Consider the following 22037-nt stretch of genomic DNA (forward strand, 5'->3'; position numbering starts at 1 on the left):
AGACAGGAAGTCTGGATGCGGGCATGGGGAGTGGCGTTTTAAGCTGAATTGATAAGGAAGGCCTCACCTGGGAGACATGATCTGAGTAGTGAGGGGCTCTCACCTCTGGGTGTTCACGGCAGCCTGTGCGCCTCCATCACAGCATGGACCCAAGATGATAGGAAACTGGGATACCAGGTCCAGGGAACTGGACGGGCGAGGCAAGAGGCCTCTGAGGCCATTGCAGTGCTGCACCTGATTATGAATGTCTACCATGTGGTGAAGGTGGCTGCTCAGTCAAGTTGAGATTAGCCAGTCAGACCAGGCTGTGCATGTCTTGAGGTCAGGTTCTACCCCTGTCAGCTCTGTAGCACCTTGCCTTCCCTCCCCTCCCATCCACAGCTCAATGGGCCAGGGAACTACAGTCACCCAAGGACAGGCCTAACCCATGACCTTCACCTAGAACCAAGGGCAGTGATAACCAAACCAAGCAGTTTTCCTCCTGGGGATTTCTGAGTGTGTCAAGAGCCTGGGTAAGCTCAGTTCCCGTCTCTTCCTGTTTGTTCCTGCAACCAAGGCTCTTGGTTAACAACGCAAAAGAGCAAAGCCCTGCCCTCACCAAGGCTCTTGGTTGCAGGAACAAACAGGAAGAGACAGGAACTGAGTCCCTTTAACAACAGAGTCCAGAGGTGCCGAGCATTGAGCTTCTGTTACAGGCAAGAGAACCAATTCTAGAACTCATTATAGAGGTGGGGTGATATTCCAATTTTCAAACCACGTTCATGCTCTACAAGGTCTGGCTGTGAGCAGCACTCAGACTTGCCACGAGGCCTAGGGGCTCAGTTTTCCCTGAAGTTTTTATAAGGCATGACCACGTGACAAAAATTCCTGTCTTCTTTTTCTTTATAAGAGACCTTACATTCACCACTATTGTGCCATTACTAGAGGGTGTTGTTATTCACCAGCATAGTGACTGACACATGCAAAGAGTACAGTCAGTATTCAAGGATGAGGAATGAAGCCAGGAGTGGCCTTGAGGAGTAGCTCACCAAGGCCCCTTCGCCCCAGTGACTACAACTGCCCTATCACCAGGATACCTAACTCCTGCACTGGGAAGCAGCCTAGTGAAGTCATTAAGAGCCTGTTGAATTCTGATGTTGTCCCTTAATTGCTGTGGAGCCTGGTGTACATTCTTTTGCCTCCTGGAACCTCAGTTTCTTGCTCTGTAATCTGACCATCAGAATAGCACCTACCCCAAATAGTGAGAGTTAAATAAAATGATGCATGTTAAATGCATAACATAGTACCTGCTTCATACCAAGTGTTCAATATATGTCAGCTATTTTTATTTGATGAGCATTTCTAGCTAGTTGATAATTAAAACGAAGAACAAATATAAAATGTCATTGTGACAGACTCATCTGTTAATGTGACACCGTGAATATCTTTTTCTTTGATAATTTGCAGACATCTCAGTGGGGCTGGTGATTGATGGAACTTTTATTAAATGCCATGCACTGTACTAAGTAAGCCACATATATAATTACCTCATTTAATTTTCACAACAACCCAGTGAGGTAGATTTAATTATCCTCCATTTTATAAACGAGGAAACCAGGCTGGGAGAAATGAACAGACTCTCTCACTTCTAAGGAGTATCTCAGTTGGTTTTCCATTTCCTGGTATATATAGGCTGATTTCATAAATAGCATGAACATGTCAGGCTGTCAGATGCTTGTTTGTACTGGAAAACTGGAAATTAGGATATTTTACTATTCCCTCCATCGCTTCAAATTATTGCCTATTATCCAGTCTTCCTAAAATAGTCTCCATCTAAAACAACGGTCTCGAGGACTGAACTTGTGAACCTGAGATGTACAGAGACGATGGGCATGTTTCAGCCAACACCAAGATATCAGGTGTCCCTCTCATTACTGTTGTGTTATCTTAGGTCTTCTGAGCTTGAGGAAGCCTTCTTAGAGTATTACTAAGGTGACCCAAGAACCAGGATTAGGAGCAAGAAGAGCCATGAGCCTATTAGAAAATTGGTGTGTGGTCCCAGAGGCCCCAGAGAAGCAGCCAAGGGAAGTTATGTAGCAGAATCAAGCCAGCATGGAGAACACTGGAGGTTCATCTGTCCATTCAAAAAAATAGTTGTTAGGCAGTGTGCTGACAAGTACGTCAATCACAAGTTCTATTCACACCCCACATATTTATGGAACAGTCACTGTGTGCTGGGCCTTACTCCAAGCTGGGCATACAATTCTGAACAAAGCAGAGGAGGAGCCACATGGAGCTTATAGTCTAAACAGCACTGTCCATTAGAAACATAATGCAACCTATATTTGCAGTTTAAAATTTTCCTAGTAGCCACATTAAAGAAACGAAAAGCAGATGACATGCAATTTAGTAATACATCTTATTTAACCCACTACATTGAAAAATACTGTCGTTTTATCATATAATCAATATAAAAATTATTGATCCTTTACATTTTTTTCTCCGAAATAAGTCTTTGAACTCTGATGTACATTTTATGCTAATAGCACATCTTAGTTTAGACTTACCACATTTTAAATGCTCAGTAGCCACTTTTGGATGGTAGAGACCTAGATGATGAGGGGTTCAAGGCTAATTCTGTGGAAGAAGAGTGGTGTGAAGATGCCTCTTTGACAGGAATCCTACTATATTTGTAGGGACTTAAGCTGCTCCAGCCTGGGTTCCCCACTCTCTGGTATCCCTCTTCCCCATCTTGGCAGAGCGGGGCCAGGTAGATACCAGGTGTGCCTGATGGAGTCCTGCATCACGTTTCAGAGCCTTCTGGAGGCAGGATGCCAAGTTCCGTATTGCTTTTCAGACACGGCCTCCACCTACTGGAGTTAACCTCCACCTACTGGAGTTAACCTTAGCTACTTGTTTCCTAAGGACCTATGAGATGCCAGCGTCTGTGCTGAGCCCTGCGAACACACACCAGTGGGCATAGAAAGGTGTTAGCTCACGGTCCTGTTATGATAATCAAGTAACCCACAAAGAAAGCAAGCATTTAAAATTAAGAAATGCTGTGGAAGACAAACAAAAGGGCACAGAGACTAAGGTACACCCGACATCTTGGGGGGATCAGAGAAGGTCTCCCTGAGGAAGTAGAATCAACCGAGCAAAGGAGGAGTGGTCCATGTGCAGAAGTAACGTGGAAGATGCAGGGAGGAGCTCAAATGCAGCCAGTGTGGGTGGCGTGCAACACCGAGGATTAGGGCAGCAACCTGGAGTGGGTGTGAGAGCACTGGCTTCAGAGTCACCTAGACCAGCTCCAACCCAGCTGGGTGACTTGGATGGTAAGTTTCAATCTCTCTGAGCCTCAGTTACCTCCTTTAGGGTGATGTGGTAAAGATTACAGAGAATGACATATGAAAACTCTTAATATAGTAGGTGCCCTGATTTCATTGTTAAATTATTGAGCTCATTAATTATTGAAGGTTCTTCTCCACCATATTAAGAAAGGTGGCAAAGTTTTGTGTTTGTTTCCTTGTCTTAGGGACTTTGGGTCGAGGCTCCAAAGTACAAGTTTTTAGGGAAGTGGGGACAGACCTCTCCCCCTTTATTTTTTCCATCGTTTTATTTTTACTTGAAGATTTGAACAATACGTGTAATAGACTTGCCTTTTTAAAAAAAAAAAAAACAAAAATAAACCTTTTATTTTAGAATAATTTTAGATTTACAGAAAAGTTAAGAACCTAGTACAGAGAGTTCCAATATGCCCTTCACCCAGCTTCCCCTAATAAGCACAGTACATTTGTAGCCACAGCATATTTGTCAAAATTAAGAAATTAATACCAGTTTCTTGGTAGTGTCCCTTTTTCTTTGCCACGTCCAACCCAGAATACCACGTTCCATTTAGTCATCATGTCTCCTTACTCTCCTCTAATCCGAACCAGTTTCTTAGTCTTTTCTTGTTTTTTTTTTTTTTTTATGACCTCTTTTTATTAGGGGGGCTGTTGCCTGAGGCACTGAGGGCATTTTGCTTATCCAGGCTGACTTTCCCAACTATGACACTGGCCTACATAACTGGCCACAGAGATTCCAGCAAACAGGGAAGCTTGTTGGGCCCATATAGAGTGTAGTGATTTATTGATGGATATTTAGAAGAGGTATTAGGACTTGATTTATTGTCTTATCAGTGTATCTGAAGATTCTTGGTGACCCAGGTACCATCTCCTCCTGTTCAAGTCCAGGAACCATCTCTTCATGTTTTTTACTGTAAAGGGTACCATTCTTGCTTGATTTCATATTTCCTACTGCCAAGAGGTATGCTGTTTAGAACCTGTTAGTATTGAAGCAATACAGATCTTAGCTTTATAATTCTCTAATACATCTGTTTGATGCTGGATATATCATTGCTATGCTGTCGCATCATATGTGGGTGGTGTTTCCTGTATACTGACTTCCAGTGACTTTTTCAAAGATTTTCTTATGCCTCATTGACAAGAACTGCAAGTACAAATCTTACCTAGAATGTGCAGGAAAATGTGAATGATAATTTATTTTCTGGTCATGTTAAATTTACCATTTAGAAAATTGTTTCATAAACATAGACTGACACACCTCCCAGTCATATCTTGAACTCTTTAGGTCATAATCACTACATTTCTAAAATGTGATTGCTTTCGATGTTGACCACACTCATGCCTTCCACATACTACTAGCAGTGGGGAGCACAGGAAAGGGATGTGAGAGCAGAGTGAGAAGAGCAGTCCCATTCATACAAGATACATCCATCCCTTGTTCTCTGCAGCTTAAGACATATGAGAGCACCATGTTATCACATCCATTGAAGGTGAGAAAGTACATAAATGGGAAGAGCACGTTGACATTGCTGAGCAACGTCTCAAAAGTCCTTGGAGAAGATAGGCACTGCTGCTCCTGCCAAAGGGGGTAAGGTGACTGCCCCAGGGGCCAGCTGGGGAGAGGAGTACAGAGCACACAGAGTAAATGATGTCTGCTGCCCTATCTCTCATTGCCCCAGCCAGAGTGGCACTGTGGTCTGAACACAGAGGAGTGAGCCAACACCAAAGCCTACACGTGTACCTCCAGCCCAGGTGTCTGCAGTAGACTGTTGATAGCTCAGAGTCTTGAACTCACCCTCGTTTCAGTGTGAGTGAGAGTCACCCAAATCAGCATGGTGACACGCCATTTTGGCACCCCAATTTCACAGAAGCTGGTGAAAGAAATACTGCACCAGCTAGTAACAGTGAATTCCTCACCAGGCTGTCCTAGAAACAGAGCTGGTCATGAGACACCAGGATGATTCCATAGAGTGGGTCCTGGAGCTCCTCAGGACATCTGGTTGACCCTACACATAAGTGAGAGGGGTGGAAGTAAGATAAGAGAGTTGAAGAATTCTCCAAGGAGAAGAAATGGAGAATGAGGCCCACAGGGGATGACTTTGTCTGGGACTGGGTCACCCTGCCCATATGGCACTTCTGGCTCTGGACAGTCTCAACCACTGGAGTAAGACTTGGAAAATTTCAAGAGAGAAATTCCTGGCTAACAGGTGGGGCCTGGTGTGGACTTGGGATCCTACCAAGATGGCATTGTTGGCCTTGGAGGGGCACTTAGAACATTTTGAAGAATGCCAATCCAAAGTGCTTGGTCTGGGCCAGGGATCCCTTACCTGGGTCTAATGATGGTACTACCACTAGCCACTAGATATTCACTAAGACAACAGTAGCAGCAAGAAAGTGGGCTTAATGCTGAGCCAATGAGCCTTCCGTCTATCCATTTATCTATCCATCCATCCATCCACCCACCCACCAAACAAATGTTCATTGAACATCTATGCTGTGCCAGTATTGTGTTAGGTTCAGGGGAAATAGAAGTGGGTCTTCCCAATCATTATCTACTGCAAGCTAGTTCTACACAATTAAAAAAGGAAGAAAAGGAAAAAAGGAAAAAATTGGATACGGATGACATACTTCTCATACAGTTGTTTAGTTAACAGCTTTTTCTGCTATGGCTCTTGGAAAGTGTTCCAGTTACTACGATTGCATACAATTTACCCTAAAACTTAATGGCTTAAAACAATGACAATATTTATTTTGTTCATGAGTCTGCCATTTGGGCTGAGCTCAACAGAGTTAGCTTGTTTTGGTCCTATTTGGTGTCAGGTGAGGTGACTTGAAGCCTGGGTACTGGAATTATCTGAAGGCTTCCTCACATGTCTGTCTGGTCATTGATGTTGTCAGCTGAGACCTTAGCTTAGGCTGTCAGCTGGGACATCTCCACGTGGTCTCTTCATGTGGCCTGGGCTTCCCCCCAACATGGTGGCTGTGTTCCAAGAGTGAACATTTCAAAAGGGGTAAGCCAGGTGGAAGCTGTATTCTCTTTATGACCTAGCCCTGGAAGTCACATAGCATTACTCCTGTCCTGTTGGCGAGAACAGTCACAGCTCCCAAACAGACTCAAGGGGAGGAAACATGGATCCCAATTCTTAGTGAAAACAGTGTTGGTTACATTGGAAGAAGAACCGTTGGTGTGATCAACTTTGGGCAAAAAAAGTTTGCCACAAAAGATTAATACAACTACTAATTTTTTCCTTTTTTGAGTGCAATGCCTGTTTATACACAGTAAAAGTACACAATATAAAGTGATTTTAACATTATAGTTTCGGTTGAAGACACTCTCCTAATTTATTGTGTTTCTAATTAGAAATTATGCTGTCGAACAAATTTGAATTGTGTACTGTGTTTGAAGAATCTATAATGTTCTACTCTGTTTAGCATTTCATGCGTCTCTTCAGTCTCTATGTACACTTTTCTCACATGTTTCGAACTGTTCTGATGTTTAGGCTTTCATTTTCTCTCAAGGGGTGTGTGTGTGTGTGTGTGTGTGTGTGTGTGTGTGTGTGTGTGTGTGTGTGTTATAACTTTACATTTAAGTGAAGCACTCAAAGAATTTTTTAAATTGGTAAAGAAAATAGTGCAAGAATATAACATCACCTTTAAAGAATGACCCCCTTGCATCTTTCCTTCACCAACCCCCACCTAATATAAATCTTATCTTCCTGGCCAGTACAATAAGTCCTTATACCTTATCTTTTAATTTAAAACCATATTTTTAACTCAAAATTATTTCCTGCTTATATAATTTTTGTTTGCATAGATATATTTTTCTATTTAGATGTATTGGGTTAGAATTGAACACATAATTTTTCCCATTAAAATGAATGCAAATATATATAGATATTTTATTTAACAGCTTTTCACTTAGAGGCAGAATTTTCAGAAATGAATTAAAGTCACCAGGTGGGAGATAAATGTATTTTCATCATCTCTCCAAGAGATTTAGACAGTTTCCCAGTCTTCTGTCTGTCACTTTTCTAATTTCCATCACCCATTACTCTTCTAATTTGTCACCCCCATCATCATCCCCTTACCTGTCTGATATATTATAGGAGTGTTAGTACCTGAAGATTCAGAGAAAGGCCCTGAGGATGAAAATTTACCTCCATAAATGGAGGGCAGCAAAAGACTGAAGAAAGAGGCCGGCCACTTCAGTCTAGTAATTAATAGGGTTTATTAAGGGAAACTTACATATGAGGTGCATCTTGGGTGGCTGCAAGATGAAATAGATCCCTGTACTGCTTGGCAGGCACAAAGAATTACGTAGGACAAGGTGGGATATTTACAGGGTACTAGTATGTGAATGCTACCAGGTATAGGAATTACTTTACATGCTTGACCAGCTCAGGACAATGGAATGTTCCAGGAACCAACATGTAGGAGACAGAAAAAGGATACTGATTTATGTCAGAATGAACATCCGTTATGACCAGACAGTCTTCAAGGGAGGGTCGAGGGAAGCAATCCCCTGCTTTTGGCCTGCGTCTAGCTAGCTCACATGTCAGGCATCAGTCATGTCTTGGAACAGTCTCTCCTCCACGAGGTGTTCAATACTTATTGTTAGGAATGTACCTGGTTGAAAGTAACAGAAAACTCAACAAACTGGTCTAAATAAGACTCTCCCTCCTCCATAAAACTAGAAGGCAGACCAGGGTTTGTACAGCTGCTTTAGTATATCTTAAAGAACCAGGCTTCTTTTGTCTTTCTGTTCTGCCATTCTTAGCATAATCCTCCTCATGGTCTCAAGACAGCTGCTGCACCTCCAGATGTTATGCCTCAGTCCCAAGCATTAAGTAGGGGAAAGGTGAAGGTCACAAACTTCTCCAAAGACTTCCTTTTTATTCTGGAAGAGTTCTCCCTTAGGACTTTTGCCTGCATCTTACTGGCCAGAACTTTGTCTCATTGCCACCCTTGGCTGCAAGAGAGTTTGGGAATTGTGTTCTTGAATTCCAGCCTCTGTAGTTTAGAAAAGCAAGGGATAAGTGGTTGGAATAGATACTGAGTGAGCCTCTTAAGATATTTGTCATATGGCATTTAATTGAAATATATTGATCCACAAGATGTTCTGGATATAGCCCTGCTCCTGCTCTTCTTGTTCTTCTTCACTTTTCTAGCTACTTTCTTTCCTGGTGGTGGAAGAGTGGGGATTGTAGGGGGAGGAGTAAGGTCTTGAGGAAACATACTTCTACCCTTTCTAGAATATCTATTCCCTTGTCACTCATTCCTCGTGGTATCCTCTAACTACAGGTAAGGAAGAGTCAGTATCTTCTTTGCTCCCTTCTGCTCTTTTCGAACAATTGTGCCTTCAGCACTACTTAACACCCTGATCCCTTCTTCCCTGAATATCGAGTCTCAAGGCCAGGTCCTTCCTACTCTTCTCTTAGCCCAAATTTCTTCTTTTACACTCCCAAGGCACTTGAGCGGAACCTCTTTAATGGTATTTATTATTTTCTTTGTTGAAACTGAAACCAAATTATCTAAAGTGGTAGTTGACAAAATGTGTTTTGCGTTGTAGGTGCTCAAACTGGTATCTTCTGCTACTATTATTACTGTTAATAATGTCTTATCGCCTATATCAGACTCAGCTTGTTAATGAGAGGCTCTGACTCTGATGTCTGATTCATCATTGTAACCCACACCTGGCCTGGAAATGAGCAATGGTCATAATTAATGCTATGCCCAGATAATAAGGGCGCCGCAGGCAGGTAAAGGGCAACATTTCAAAGGAAGGGTGCTGTAATGGGGATGTGAGAAATGCCAAAACCTGGCTGAGAGTCAGAAACTGGCAGAGAAGACCCTTATTCCGTCGGCACTTAAAACAGGTAGAGTCCGGCTTTATTCACGGGGATCCAAGCCGAGCGCCTCCCCGCCTGAAAAGCGATGAGGTAGGGTATCCGTCATTTCACTCCTCCCCCTCCACTTGGTCCGGAAAGGGAGGAGGGAGTGTATCCCGCGCGGCCATCTGGGATAGCTGCGCAAGCGCAGCTTCCGGCTCCGTGTCTCGGGAATTATTTGACACCATCGCTTCGGACCTGCAGAAGGCTCCGATCAGGCGCGCCGCGCACGCGCAGTGGCCCACTTGGCTCGGGAGTTATTTGACGCTGCCGCCCCTGGCAGACGGAAGTTGCCTGAGTAGAGCCCAGCCGGCCGGCCCGACCGGCCTTCGTCGTCCCCAGGCGCCCTCGGAGAGTCGCTGACCAGTGGACGGACCAACTGCCTGAGGACAGCTGGCAGGGGCAGCGAAAACGCTGGCCCTATGGCGCAGGTGGCGTGAGGCGGAAGGCCGAGTGCGGCCGGCGGTGGCGGCGCCCGCCCCAGCGATGCGGGCCCCGCCCGTCGCCTCAGGTAACCGGGCGGCCCTCCCCGTCGCGGTCGGACCCTCCCTTCTCCTCCCCTCCGGGAGGTCCCGGGACGGCCAAGTTCTGTGTCTCGGCCCCGGGTGCTGTAAGGGGCCGGGCTAAGGAAGCACATCTCCACATTTTTTTTTCTGGAGACCCACGGAGTCCGGAGGAACGTAGCCTCGGTCGGCGGCGTCCGTCGGGTCTGATTAAATCCGGTCTAGCTCTTGGGACCTGCCCCGGCCCAAGACGAAACTCTTCTGGCAACCTGGGGGAGGGGGCGGGTCTGGAGCGGAGCTAGACAACTCCGGCGAAGAATTTGGTCCTTCGGAAAGGTTGGTCCGAGTTGCTGCCGTGCTATAGGGACGATGCTGCCTATTGCACAGTGACACTCGGATGAAGAAGAGTTGTTTCTGAAAATAAACAGCTAACTCTTGTTAAGCGCTTACTATTCGCCAGGCATTGTGCCGGGTCATTACGTTCACCACATCTAACTTCACAACAACCCTGTAAGGTAGGATTATTATCCCCATTTTACTGACAAGGCAACAGAGGTCCTGAACGGTTAGGTGACTTACTTGCCCAAGGTCACTTAGCTGGTAATTTGAACCTAAGCAGTCTGACACCAGATTCAAGTTCTTAAATTAGGTCAGTGGCTCTCCAACTTTGCTGCAGGTTAAAATCACCTAGGGCAGCTTTTAAAGATTCCTGATGCCCAGGTAGCACATCCAGACCAATTAAATCAGAATTTGCGGGAAGTGGGGGGCGAGGGGCGGTGATGCCAGACATAAGTATTTTATTAAGGATCTCCATATGATTTCAGTGTGCAGCAAAGTTTGAGAACTGCTACAGGAGGTAATTCTGCATTTCAAAAGACGTTTCAGTGTTTCTCTAGTTTAAGTGTAGGAAAATCATCTGGGAGTTTATTAAAAATGTGAGTTTCACTGGTAGAGATATTTTCATTAGGCCCACTGACAAGTACACCTTGTTAAAGCCTGTTGGGGTGGGAAGTAACTTTCTCTGCAGCATTTCTGAGTCAGCTGGACCTTTTAAAGTGTATACATGTCATGCAAAACTTGGTTTGCAATTTTCCTGAGTATGCTGTAGTCATGGGTGTAGTGTCTCTTACCTCTGGGTCTTCTTTGCATCCTTCACAGTTTCTCTTAGAAGCTGTGTCTTCTTAGACCATCCTTCACAGTTTCTCCCACAGTTTCTCCCCACTTCACACAAAGGCACACACTTCTGATTTCTTACACACACATGCGTGTATGTTTCTTCCTGTCTCTGGATGCCTAAGTCCCAACATTCAAGATGCCTCTGTGACCACTCAGCCACTTTGGGTCTTTGCTGTTTGCTCCTTAGCATCATCATCATGGAATTTACCAATTATTTTTTTCTGTGTTGTGTTTCCATCTCTTTTACTAGATTATAAGCAACTTGAACCTTGTTTTCTCCATCTCTGTATTCTTTCCAGTGCTTTCGCATATAGACTCACAAAGGTTATATTGAATGGAATGTTTGATGATCCCTTTTATGTCACAGACTTCATCCTACAAACAGATGCTTCTCTATTTCCATTTTTGGAAAAGGTATTTGGTAGTTTTTAACCTACAAAGTTTTGTTGTTTTTGCTTTCAGATACTCTAGTTAGGTTCATTAATTTATCCATCTAGCGGTTGAATAAACACATGAGGCACTATTTAGGACTAACTAGGAAATGACTACGTAGGACTAACTATATGCAGTCAACTTTTATTGATTTTTGATATCTGATTTTATCACAATCAGATACAATCAGTTCTTTAGTGGAAAGCTTTTTATTACCTTTAGGCCTTTGCACGTGTTCCCCACTTCATTGTCCAAAATAGTGTTAAGTTGTCATCCATTTAATGTCATTGCTTTGTTGGTACTTGGTAAATACTAGTAAATGGAATTGCTATTGGAAATAGTTCATCCTATTCACCAGGAGAGATTACATAAGAAGTACTTAATGAAGATAAAACCTTGATGTCAGAGGAATTGACAAACTTAGTATATATTTATTGCAAAATGCCTAAGTGCTATTGTCCAACATATTTACATGTTTTAAAGGAAGGCAGGGCAATCATTCAGATTGTATTCACTCTCTTGGCTGGTCTTAAAACCATGTAAGGTTTGTAAAAGTATGTGTGTGAAGGTCATTATAAAGAAATTTTTGGACAATAAAGATTTATTTATAGCAGTTAAATATGATGAAGTATGTGACTGAATAAAAACACATTTTATATAATGACATTCTTTGCAGTAAAAGGATTGTTATAGAAAGATTTTCTTGCTTCAATTTTGTACTGTTTCTCAATTTTTAGACTAAGGCTAATAGAAACTGATGAGACAGTTCCTGTTAAATTCAGATACTCAAGAAACTTGCCCTTGTTTCTCTAATCAGATATGGGCAGAGTATCTAGTTTTGGCCTCAGCACATGGAAGAAACTCAATCTTTAAGCCTGAGGATCTAGTCTGTCTCTAAAGTAAAGGTGAAAAATTCATATGCTCAGTTAAAGGCCAGAAATGACTCTAATCATGATAGCCTGAGACCTAGAAATGCATTGTTTCATTTGAGATTCCCATCAGTGTTAGCAGGTGTGTTCCCTGGCATGTGTAAAGACCTTTTATACAGAATACATGATTTCTTTTGGTGCAAGATGATTAAAGGTATAGAATTAAGATATACGGAGTTTAATTCTAAGTTTTTATAGGTGAAGAAAGTAGATAACTTGCCCAAGACTACATGGTTGGCTTCTAGCACATCTAGGACTAGAAAGCAGGCCTCCTTTCTCTGGAAGCAGTATCCCCTTCCACACGCATTCGTCCAATGTGAGAGGATGTCGTTGTTGTTGTTGATGTTTTGTGTGTGTGTGTGTGTGTGTGTGTGTGTGTGTGTGTGTGTGTGTGTGTGTATGTTTGGGGATTGGAGAAGTGGACAGAATAGTCTGCTATGTTTAAGATATTCAATTAGACACATAGTGAGTGCTTGGTGTGTGACCTATACTTTGCTATATAAACTGGGATGCCAAGGTAAATAAGACACAGCCTCTGTCCTCAAGGAGTCTATAGTCAGGATGGTAATAAAGTAAAAGTGTAGTATCTGAGGCAGCCCTGTCAAATAGAATTTTCCGCAGTGATGGAATTGTTCTATTTTTTGCACTGTCAGTGTGGTAGCCACTAGCCACATGTTACTATTGAGCACTTGAAATGTGACTAGTGTAAATAAAGAACTGAATTTCTGATTTAATTTAAATTTAAGTAGTTACATGTGGTTATGGCTACTGTATTGGACAGAGCAGATCTGAGGCATAAAAGATGAGAATTGGTGGTGGTGCTGGTAGGGGACAGGCCGAGTATTCATATTTTTTTGGGCGGAGAGTAGACTGGCAAAAACTGTTTCCACTTTTAGAGAGGAATGTAGGTAGAACCTGTCTTTCTTTTCTTGTAATTCAGGTGTTTGATAGGATCCATAAGAGTTAGAATCTGGTGCATAGGTGAATACATTCCTTTGTAGCCAAACTTGATTTATATTTACCTCATAGGGTCGGTCAATAGAACTACAACAGAAATATAAACTATGGTCTTTTTGCCTTTATTAGTCATTAAGTTATGTGGATGACCTTGAGTGTACTTGTGTGCCTTAAAATCCAACATGGTGCATTTATTTACTCAGTGTTTTGGCACCCTGTACCCTATTTTTCCAGAGAAAGAAGGCACATCATGTAATATGTACATTGTATTTGTACATCTCAAAGTATGTTGACTTACGTTGCTTTATTTGATCCTTCTCCCAAGTCACTTTAGCTAGGTACTGTAGGTATTCTCCCTCTTTTACAGATGAGGAAACTATGACAAAGAAACACCAAGTGACTTGTCCAAGGTCATGTGGTGAGATATGGAGTCAGAAAAAGGAAAGAGCATTGGACTTCGAGGCAAGAGGTAGAGTTTCTTGTCCCAGCTCTTCTGTTACTTGATGTGACCTGAGCAAGTCATAACCTTACTTTGTTTCCTCACCTAGTGGCGAGTGACATCTGTCTTACCTTTCTAGCCTTGTTATTAGAATAAAATAAAGTAACATGTGAAAACTCTTTGAAAATGATCAGTTATGCAGAGCTACATTGTTATTAAGATCTCCAGTAGTTTTTTTGTCGTATGATGCTGCCTTCATACCTCATCACATCAGTTATCATGTTGAATACTACCGTACTATGGTTTTGTCATTGATTTCTCTCATCTTCCTCATATGAAACCTTCTCTTGGGCAGCCCTTGTGTCCTGTTTATATCTATAGGACACAATGGTACCTATACCCTAGGACATACAATACCTGACATGTAGCAGATGTTTAATAAATGTTTAACTAAGTAATTGATATCTGGATTTACTTTGTGAAGTTTAAAAAAAGTGTCCTCTGTAATTAGACTTGAAGCTCCTTGGAAACAGGGATAATATTTATTAAGGCATGTAATAAATATTGATTGAATGAACTGATGTAATTAATGTCAGGCTGTGGTCTTAGTGTGTCCACCACTGTATTGATCATTTTGGTAATTTGTCAATTAAGCAAACCTTCATGTTACTCTGTGGTAGTACCTACAAGTCATACGCTGTTATTCAGCACACAGTCACCCGATAATAGAAACTTCCAGAGAGATTACCTAAAAATGGGTGCACGTAGAGTTGGGAAGGAAATTAAGTGATCTGCAGAGGAGCAGTCATCTTTCCCTTCCTCCTATCGTATTTACTTCTGGAGCATTGAAGGTAGAGACTTCTCTGCTAGCAGTTCAGGTTGTTAGCTGACAGAGCCTATCTGAGGAGGAGACTCTTGGGATCCTTAACATAGCAGTCAAAGCCCTTAAGCATCTGACTTCAGTTATGTCTTCATATGTCACTGTAGCACCCAACCCTCCCTGCCTTGTTCCCATCCTTAATATAGTAGCTACACTGGAGTTTGCTTTTCTACTTGCCCTTTGGCCTGTCTCGGACACTTCTATCAAATTGCTTTATTAGGAATTCAGTTCCTGTTGTATCATTTCTATGATAAAGTTAAATTTTCTCTCATTCTCTGTCTCCAAGTTTTACTAAATTAATTACCAATCTAGCATTCATAGTCTTTCAAAATTAGTCACTGCTTAACTTTGAAACCTGACCTGCCACCTTCTACATACAGCTTGCTTTTCTGCCACTCTGGGTTTTTAGTTTCTGGTGCTGTTTTTTGCTACTTGAAGCAAGTACCCTTCCTCAGATATTTTTCTTTCCTACCTGCCCCTTTCTCTCACTTTTACCCACTCATTTTTCTTATCTCTGTTAAAATTGTAACCTTCCATCACTTTGCAATTCATATACCCCATAAGCTATAGTCGTTCCTGATCTTACCCTGTTGTTTTCCAGCTTGGCCCATGTTTCAGTCAAAAGTAATCTTTTGTTCTCCAAACTTACACAATATCTTGCCTGTAGCTTTTTTTGTTTTTTTTTTTTAATGGCATTTAGCACTTCAAGTTTCTAATTTATGTTACAGTTATATATGCATGTCTTATCTCCTCAATTAAACTAGAAACTCGTTTGAAACAGGAACCAAGCCCTATCAATCTACCTCCTTCCTGGTCTTAACTGCATTATGTATAGTAGATGGTTAATAACTATTTGTTAAATAAGTCAACTTGGTGGTTCCTGGCAGTGTCTGAGTTTTCATATGTATAGTCGGGATACTAATTTATACTTACCAGTTCTGTTACATGATCTATTAATAAAATGGTACTAGTTCCACAACTCAGAACTACTTGCATTTCTCTGTGATCCTTCTAATCTTTAGTCATGTATATATGCATTTAGTTTTAATCATGATATATGTTTTTATTCCTCCATAGAATAGCCATTATTATTGATTGCTTACTATAGACTGGGACATGTTCCAAACATCTTACATTCATTGATACTATAATCACTGCAATGGCACGGAAGTAGGCTATTATCCTGCTGTTATCCCCATTTTACAGATGTGGATGCCCAGACACAGAAGTAGAGTAACTTTTGCAAGGTTTCCCAGCTTGCGGGTGGTAGAGCTGGGCTTTGGATCTAAGAAGTCTAGTTCCAGAGCCCTGCCCCTTAACCAGTCCTCCTTTATATTTTTATGCTGCTTGTCTCTATGTTTAATGGCTACATTATAATATATATAGTTTTTATGTTCTAAGTATGAAGTTATCCTATTATTGACAGACAGTTAAATTATACCCACTTCCCCATCTTATGTACACTAGTACAGTGAATGTCTTGTGTATTTTTTTATTGAGTTATTTTATAAGGAAAAATTAAGTGGTATTGCTGAGTCAAGGCATGTGATGTTACTATGTCTCCTACTATGTATTGGCCAAATATGCTATTCTTGGTGAATGGTTAGAAAAATGACATGAGCCTGAGGTGCATTACAAGCTGGTCAGTTTATTGACCCCATGGCAAGTGGACTAGGCTATCAAGGTACAACATTGTCATGCCATGGTGCTATCCTGAGATACTGATGTGGATATGAACATCTTTGCCCAGGGAGACCTAGGCTGTGCAGCAGTTCCTGGTTCCTGAAAGTAATGATGTTCTCTGAGATCTCTGCATTTGTTGATTTGGATAGTCTGAGCTGCAACAGCAAGAGGAGGTTCTTATTTGTGTGTTTAAGAATAGGCTGGTCACTGTCAAAACTGGCCTAAGAGAATGTAATCCCACCAAATTTGTCACGCTGTGCTCCATCCTCATCTTTTTTCCCCTGACAGCAACAAAACTCGAACAAAGTTATAGGACCTCTAAAGATGGATTATAAGCCCAGCCCCTGGCTCATAGCTGGGTTGGGGTGACTTCTAGGGCAGCAATAGCTCATCTACAGTGTATGCCACAGGAATGGGGCTAGTTCAGTTACCAAAATCAGCATATGCTTTTATGTTTGCTCAGAGACATAATTGACCCACAGATGAGTTCTTTTTAGCCCATGTTGTGTGGATTGTTAAGAAGCTTGAAGTATTTGCCAATATTTAAAGTGTAGGAAACTTCAAAGAAAGGTCCAAATTTTCTGTATTCTTTTGAAAAATTGGATTACCTGACAATACTGGGTCTACATTCCTTCCAGGAAATAATTGGCTGTGGCTGAGTAGTGGTTGTGCCTTTTAATGGGAGCCTATATTCTCTAGTTTGTCATACCCACCCACTTCACTATTTATTACCTAGATGGGAGGGGTGTGGGGAGGTGTTTAACCTTCTCAGACCTAATATTTATCAGTGATCACTCTATTATCCTGAAATTACTAGACAATAACCTACCAACATATAATTTTTAAAAAATCAGTGAAATTCTTTAACAAGTGAAAAACATAGTACTATCCTTTCAAAATTAGTATTTCAAAAAAAATGCTCAGGTTCTAGAGGATATAACAGAGTAGTCAGATGCTTATGTCTACTTACAGATTGAGAAGTAAGACAGTAATATGGCACTTAATATTTGACATTTTTACATAAGGGCAAAATAAGTATATATGTAGTTCCTCACAGCAGTGTGTGGTAATTATGTTCCTCACAGCAGTGTGTGGTGTTAGCAACTCAGATGCCACAAGTGGCATGGCCTTTGGTGATGTGATTTTTCTGAAATGGTGAACAATTCTTGGTATGGTAAGGTTCTAAACATAACAAAGTTCAATCTTTTTCCCGTTTATACTATTAATCTCATTACTGGAAGATTCAGTGGGTATTTTAAAAAGGCACAAAACATTTTGTATTTATATGTAAGATAGAATTAGATTTTGGGGCTTCAACAATTAACAATGATTTTCTGGCAGACATTTGAAAGTCATGTGAAATGTAGCGTAATTATTCATTGTGCAGGATTGTCTCCTGCATCGCAGGATGTCTCAGTTTCCTGACTCTGGCCATAAATACCAACAGCACGCCCCAATCATTGTGTTAACCAAAAGTGCACTTAATATTTCCAAAATGCCCTGTAGGGGCAGTTCTTGTCTATGGAAAACCATTGCCCTAAACTCCTGAATGTATCCTGTTGGCCTTACCTCCCAAAACGAGTTTTTATCACTCGTTTTGCTAGTTTAATAGATACAAAAAGATATCTTAGTTGCTTTACTTTGTGTTTCTTTGATTTCCTTGTTTGTTTCCAGTATTTGTTTTCTCTCCATTGTTTTATTTAATTTGCCTGTAATTGTAATGCACATGTTTGTCCTAATGTGTTTTGTCATATTTTGTTAAAATTTAGTGTGTTTTTCTGTTCATACATTTTAATATTTTAATTCAGCATTTTAATTGTATCCTTTCTACACCTTTCTACTTTACATGTTTTTTGAAAGTATTTCATTTTCTCACATTTAAACATTAATACATTTAAACAATTAAAATTTTTTACATTTACAAATTTATAAAGTTTTAAAGAAGAATTTAAGAGCTGTTAAACCTGTTTTGATTGTTTTTTTTCCCTGGTTTTGTTTTTGTTTTGTTTTGTTTTGTTTTTAAAGAATGATACTCCTGTCTTCAGAATTGGGAGGGGTGGTAGCTGTTTCTTAAAATGCAGATTCCCAGGCCCCACCCAGATCTGCAGAATTAAGGTTTTATAGGGCTGGGGCCTTGGCATATGCATTTTATACCAAGGTTCCCGCCACCCCCATGATTCTTAATATATACAATGGAGTTTGAGAGCTAGCTTGTCTTTAATATTTTTTTCCTTAAAACATTTTTTCTTCCAATAAGATGTTATTTGGAATGGTTGTTAAATATTAATTCAATATTCCTTAAGTATTTGGAAACTATCAAGTACTTTTTTTTTTTTTTTTTTACTAATAGCTTAAAACAAATGGGCTTTTTTCAATTTTTATTTGTATATGGTATGCAAAATTTTGGACATACTTAAGTGGAATAAAGGGAACACTTTCTAACATCTTCCTTTTCCCCATGGCATGGATCAGCCTTGACATTCTGAAACATTTATTCAGTATCCACTGTGTACCAGGGACTAAGATTTAGGAAGTGAGGTTTCCATTCAAAAAAGGTTGACACGCTAGCAGTGAAGATATCTTTACACAGCTAACAAGTAAGCTAATGTGAAACTTGATATGGACAGGTACTCAGAGCTGGGAAGGATGGGTGATTTGAGTCAAAAAATGTTTTACCAAGAGAGGACATTTGAGTCGTGCCTTGAATGGCAGTTCAGTCAGTGGGAGTAGCACAAGTAGTAATATAGGGTATAAAAAACTTGAGTTTGAGAAAGGGAATGAGGTTTTCTAGAAAAAAATTAATGCTAGTCTCTTACCAGTTTGAAGAAAAATTACTTAAGAGATAGAACTTTTAAAAGTTAAAAGATTAAGTGTACCCATGTATTTTGTTTAAACGCTGCTAGCTGGGCAAACTATTCAGAGCAGGTAGAAAATGGAAATTAAATGAATTGGAAAGGCCTGACTGTCCTTGATCATCTTCATGAATATGGCATTTATGATTGTAATATTTGCATTCACACAGATACATTTTCTGTAGTTAAAATTTCTCATTTGTATGATAGATTATCATTTCATGGAGAATATACAGCACAGGAGAGGCAGTACATGCCATGGTTAAGAGCATGGTCCCTGGTACCTGGTTTAAAACCCAGCTCTAACACGTTATAGCTCTAAAGACTCAGGTAAGAAGCAAACATCTCTATGCTTCAGTTTTTTCATCTGTGAAATAGAGATAATATTACTTAATATTCAGAGTTATTTTGGTGGTTACATGAGTAGCATATAGTAAATGCTTAGTAAGTGGCAGCTCTTAATATGTTTTCTGAAGGACACCATGACTTCTAGATGTTCCATTACTAGAAGTTTGTGTACCACTGCTACAGAAAATGAAATAGTCTCGAAGAATATTACGTACGATTTGAGGACATAAGTGGGCAATTGTGGGGTGTTTTCAGCATGTATTAGGTACTTGGAAACCATTGACTGAAAAATCTGGGTCTTAGAGTAAACTCTGTCCTTTGTCTCCCTTTCTTATTTAGGGCAGTCCATTCGTCCATCTTTTTCTATCCTGGAACATAGAGTGAGGAGGATTCCCTCGTGCTCTGAGTGTACCAACTCTGATCATTTTATCCCCGTGCAAAATGGCCGTCTGTCCCAGCTCTGCTCCAAGGCTTCTGAGGGTTCTTTTGGGAAGGTGCTGAGACAGCTGCTTCCCAGGGTCTGCTTTCTTACCTGATCTCACCATGAGGCTATTTTAGGACACTTCTCAAAACATTTAGATGTGTTTTTTTCTCAGTCTTCTTGAGGCAATATCTTTACAGCTTCTTTATCTTGCCAGGTAGAGTAAGTCTGTATTTTACTTCCTTTTATTAATTTGCAACAGTATAATTTGACACATAATTTTGTTTTGTCTTTTCAGGTGCCATTTGGATAGTCCTTTAGCGGCACGATGTACTCTGAGTGGAGGTCTCTGCATTTGGTGATTCAGAATGATCAGGGCCACACCAGTGTGCTGCACAGCTATCCAGAGAGCGTTGGGCGAGAGGTGGCAAATGCAGTGGTCCATCCTCTCGGGCAGGCTTTAGTTACTCCTTCAGTGGCTGGTAGTGAGAGTTTGTTAAAGACTGACAAAGAAGTAAGTGTTTCCTCATTTTATTTTACTATGTGAAAATACAAGTTTGTTAATGAAGACTTTATTAAATGATGCCTTTTTAATGGATTTATGCTTACTGTACTGTGACTTCTCAGTTTTGACCTCATTCGGGTTGAGGATTGGGGGCTCAGAGTTTGTGGCAGTTAGGAGGAATATGTTGTACCATCATGCTGCTGGGGCTTTCTACTAGCCAGACTCAGTTATCCACTTGGGCTTTGTGCCCGAGATAGTCCTGAGAATTGGGCCCTTTCTCCTAAGCTCAAGGGTTAGTCTTCAGATTTCCATCCAGAGATGTGTTTGGAAGGTCTTCATTCCTATCTGAGGGGCATTTTTCTCTCTTCAGAGTACCCTAGCAGAGACTTGCCCTGAGGACTAGTGCTTGCCCTGGTGCACTCTCCTCTTGGTGTATTTGTAATCCCTTGCTGCTTTGTCCTGGGAAGAGATGACACATGTGTAGGTAGATAGAGGTGCTATGGTACATCCCTGTTTATTCTCCTTTCCTCGCCTCAGAAGGATATGAGGGAATAATCCCTGAATCCGTGTCCTCTAGAATTACACAGTTAAGCCATAGTGTGATATCACCAAAGATATCTTCTCCTTTGTCTTTCATCTGCTAATTAATGACTCGCAATCTCTTTTAAAATTCTTTCTCTTGTGCAGCCAAATCCTGTCCCCTCAATTTGTCACACCTTCACTGTGCTGTTATAGTCTTCTTTAATATTTATTGTTATTATATATTTTATTATATTGTGATATTACTGTTATATATTTTCTACCCTTAGCCTTTGTAGTTGTTCTTGAACTTAGAAATTTCAATACACGTATTTATCTTGATTCAACTTTAGTTTTAAGCTGTGGAAGTCTTTTTTAATCTAAATATCTAGCTAACAAGTTAGCTGTCTTTTTTAGCTTTATGACATGTACAAATGGTCAGCATATAACCTATTTTTCTCATTTTTCCTAAGTTAAAATCTTGCATGGTCTTTGGCATGCCACTGGGCACTTTCTTCCAAAATGATCTTGATACGTTAATCCACTGTTATTCTGTCATCTAGTGTTTCAGTCAGTTATAAATCCAGTTATTCTACCTTCCTCTGGGCCAAATGTCTCCATCTCGTCCACAAGGATATCCTGCATCTCACCAGATTTCTTGCTAAAGCCAAGATCTTCCTTTGCCAGAGAAAGCTGTTTAAAAGTATGGTGAGAATAGCTTCAGATTTCTAGGTGGAAGACCGGGGTTCAAGTTTTCAGCTTTTCCAAAGCAGTGACTTAGACCAGTTGCTTAATTTTACCAAACTCCAGTTTTCTTACCTATAAAGTGAGGATAGTTTATCCTCTCACACAGGATTATTTTGATGGGTAGATGACATTTATGAAAGTGCTTTGTAAACTTCCAGGATAATACAGTTGTCAGCTGCCTTCATAGTAACCCTGTTAATAAAGGAATGTAGCTCGTCTGGCGTGACTTGTTCTTTTTGAGCAGGCTGGTTCCCAGTGATCATGCTTTTCTTTTATAAGTGCTCACTGATCATCTGCTTAGTAATTTGTCCCAGTTTTGTCTGGAATTCACCAAAACTTTCTAATCTACACTATCTGGAATACAGTTTCATCCTCTTTTTCAAATTGGGCTCTTTTCTTTTTCTCATCACACCTTATTCTTTCTTTATGACTGAAGGC

The 22037-nt window shown here is 40.8% G+C and overlaps 1 protein-coding gene across 4 annotated transcripts in view; it reads left to right on the top strand.

The window, feature by feature from the left end:
* Positions 1-9466: 9466 nt before the first annotated feature.
* The window catches only part of RALGAPB (Ral GTPase activating protein non-catalytic beta subunit), a 73417-nt gene continuing 60846 nt past the window's right edge, over positions 9467-22037 (top strand). For 2 of the 4 annotated variants that reach the window (XM_006921807.3, XM_006921809.3), the window contains exons 1-2: positions 9467-9719; positions 20127-20342. In XM_006921807.3, the coding sequence (XP_006921869.1) occupies positions 20157-20342 (186 nt within the window). In that variant the 5' untranslated portion in view covers positions 9467-9719; positions 20127-20156. Of the gene's footprint in view, positions 9720-9764; positions 10227-13655; positions 13675-20126; positions 20343-22037 lie in introns of those variants that run through there. The other 2 variants (XM_015597055.2, XM_025039674.1) reach the window with 2 other exon arrangements.

The sequence above is a fragment of the Pteropus alecto genome, unplaced genomic scaffold (assembly GCF_000325575.1).
Source record: "Pteropus alecto unplaced genomic scaffold, ASM32557v1 scaffold45, whole genome shotgun sequence".
Taxonomy (NCBI): Eukaryota; Metazoa; Chordata; class Mammalia; order Chiroptera; family Pteropodidae; genus Pteropus; species Pteropus alecto.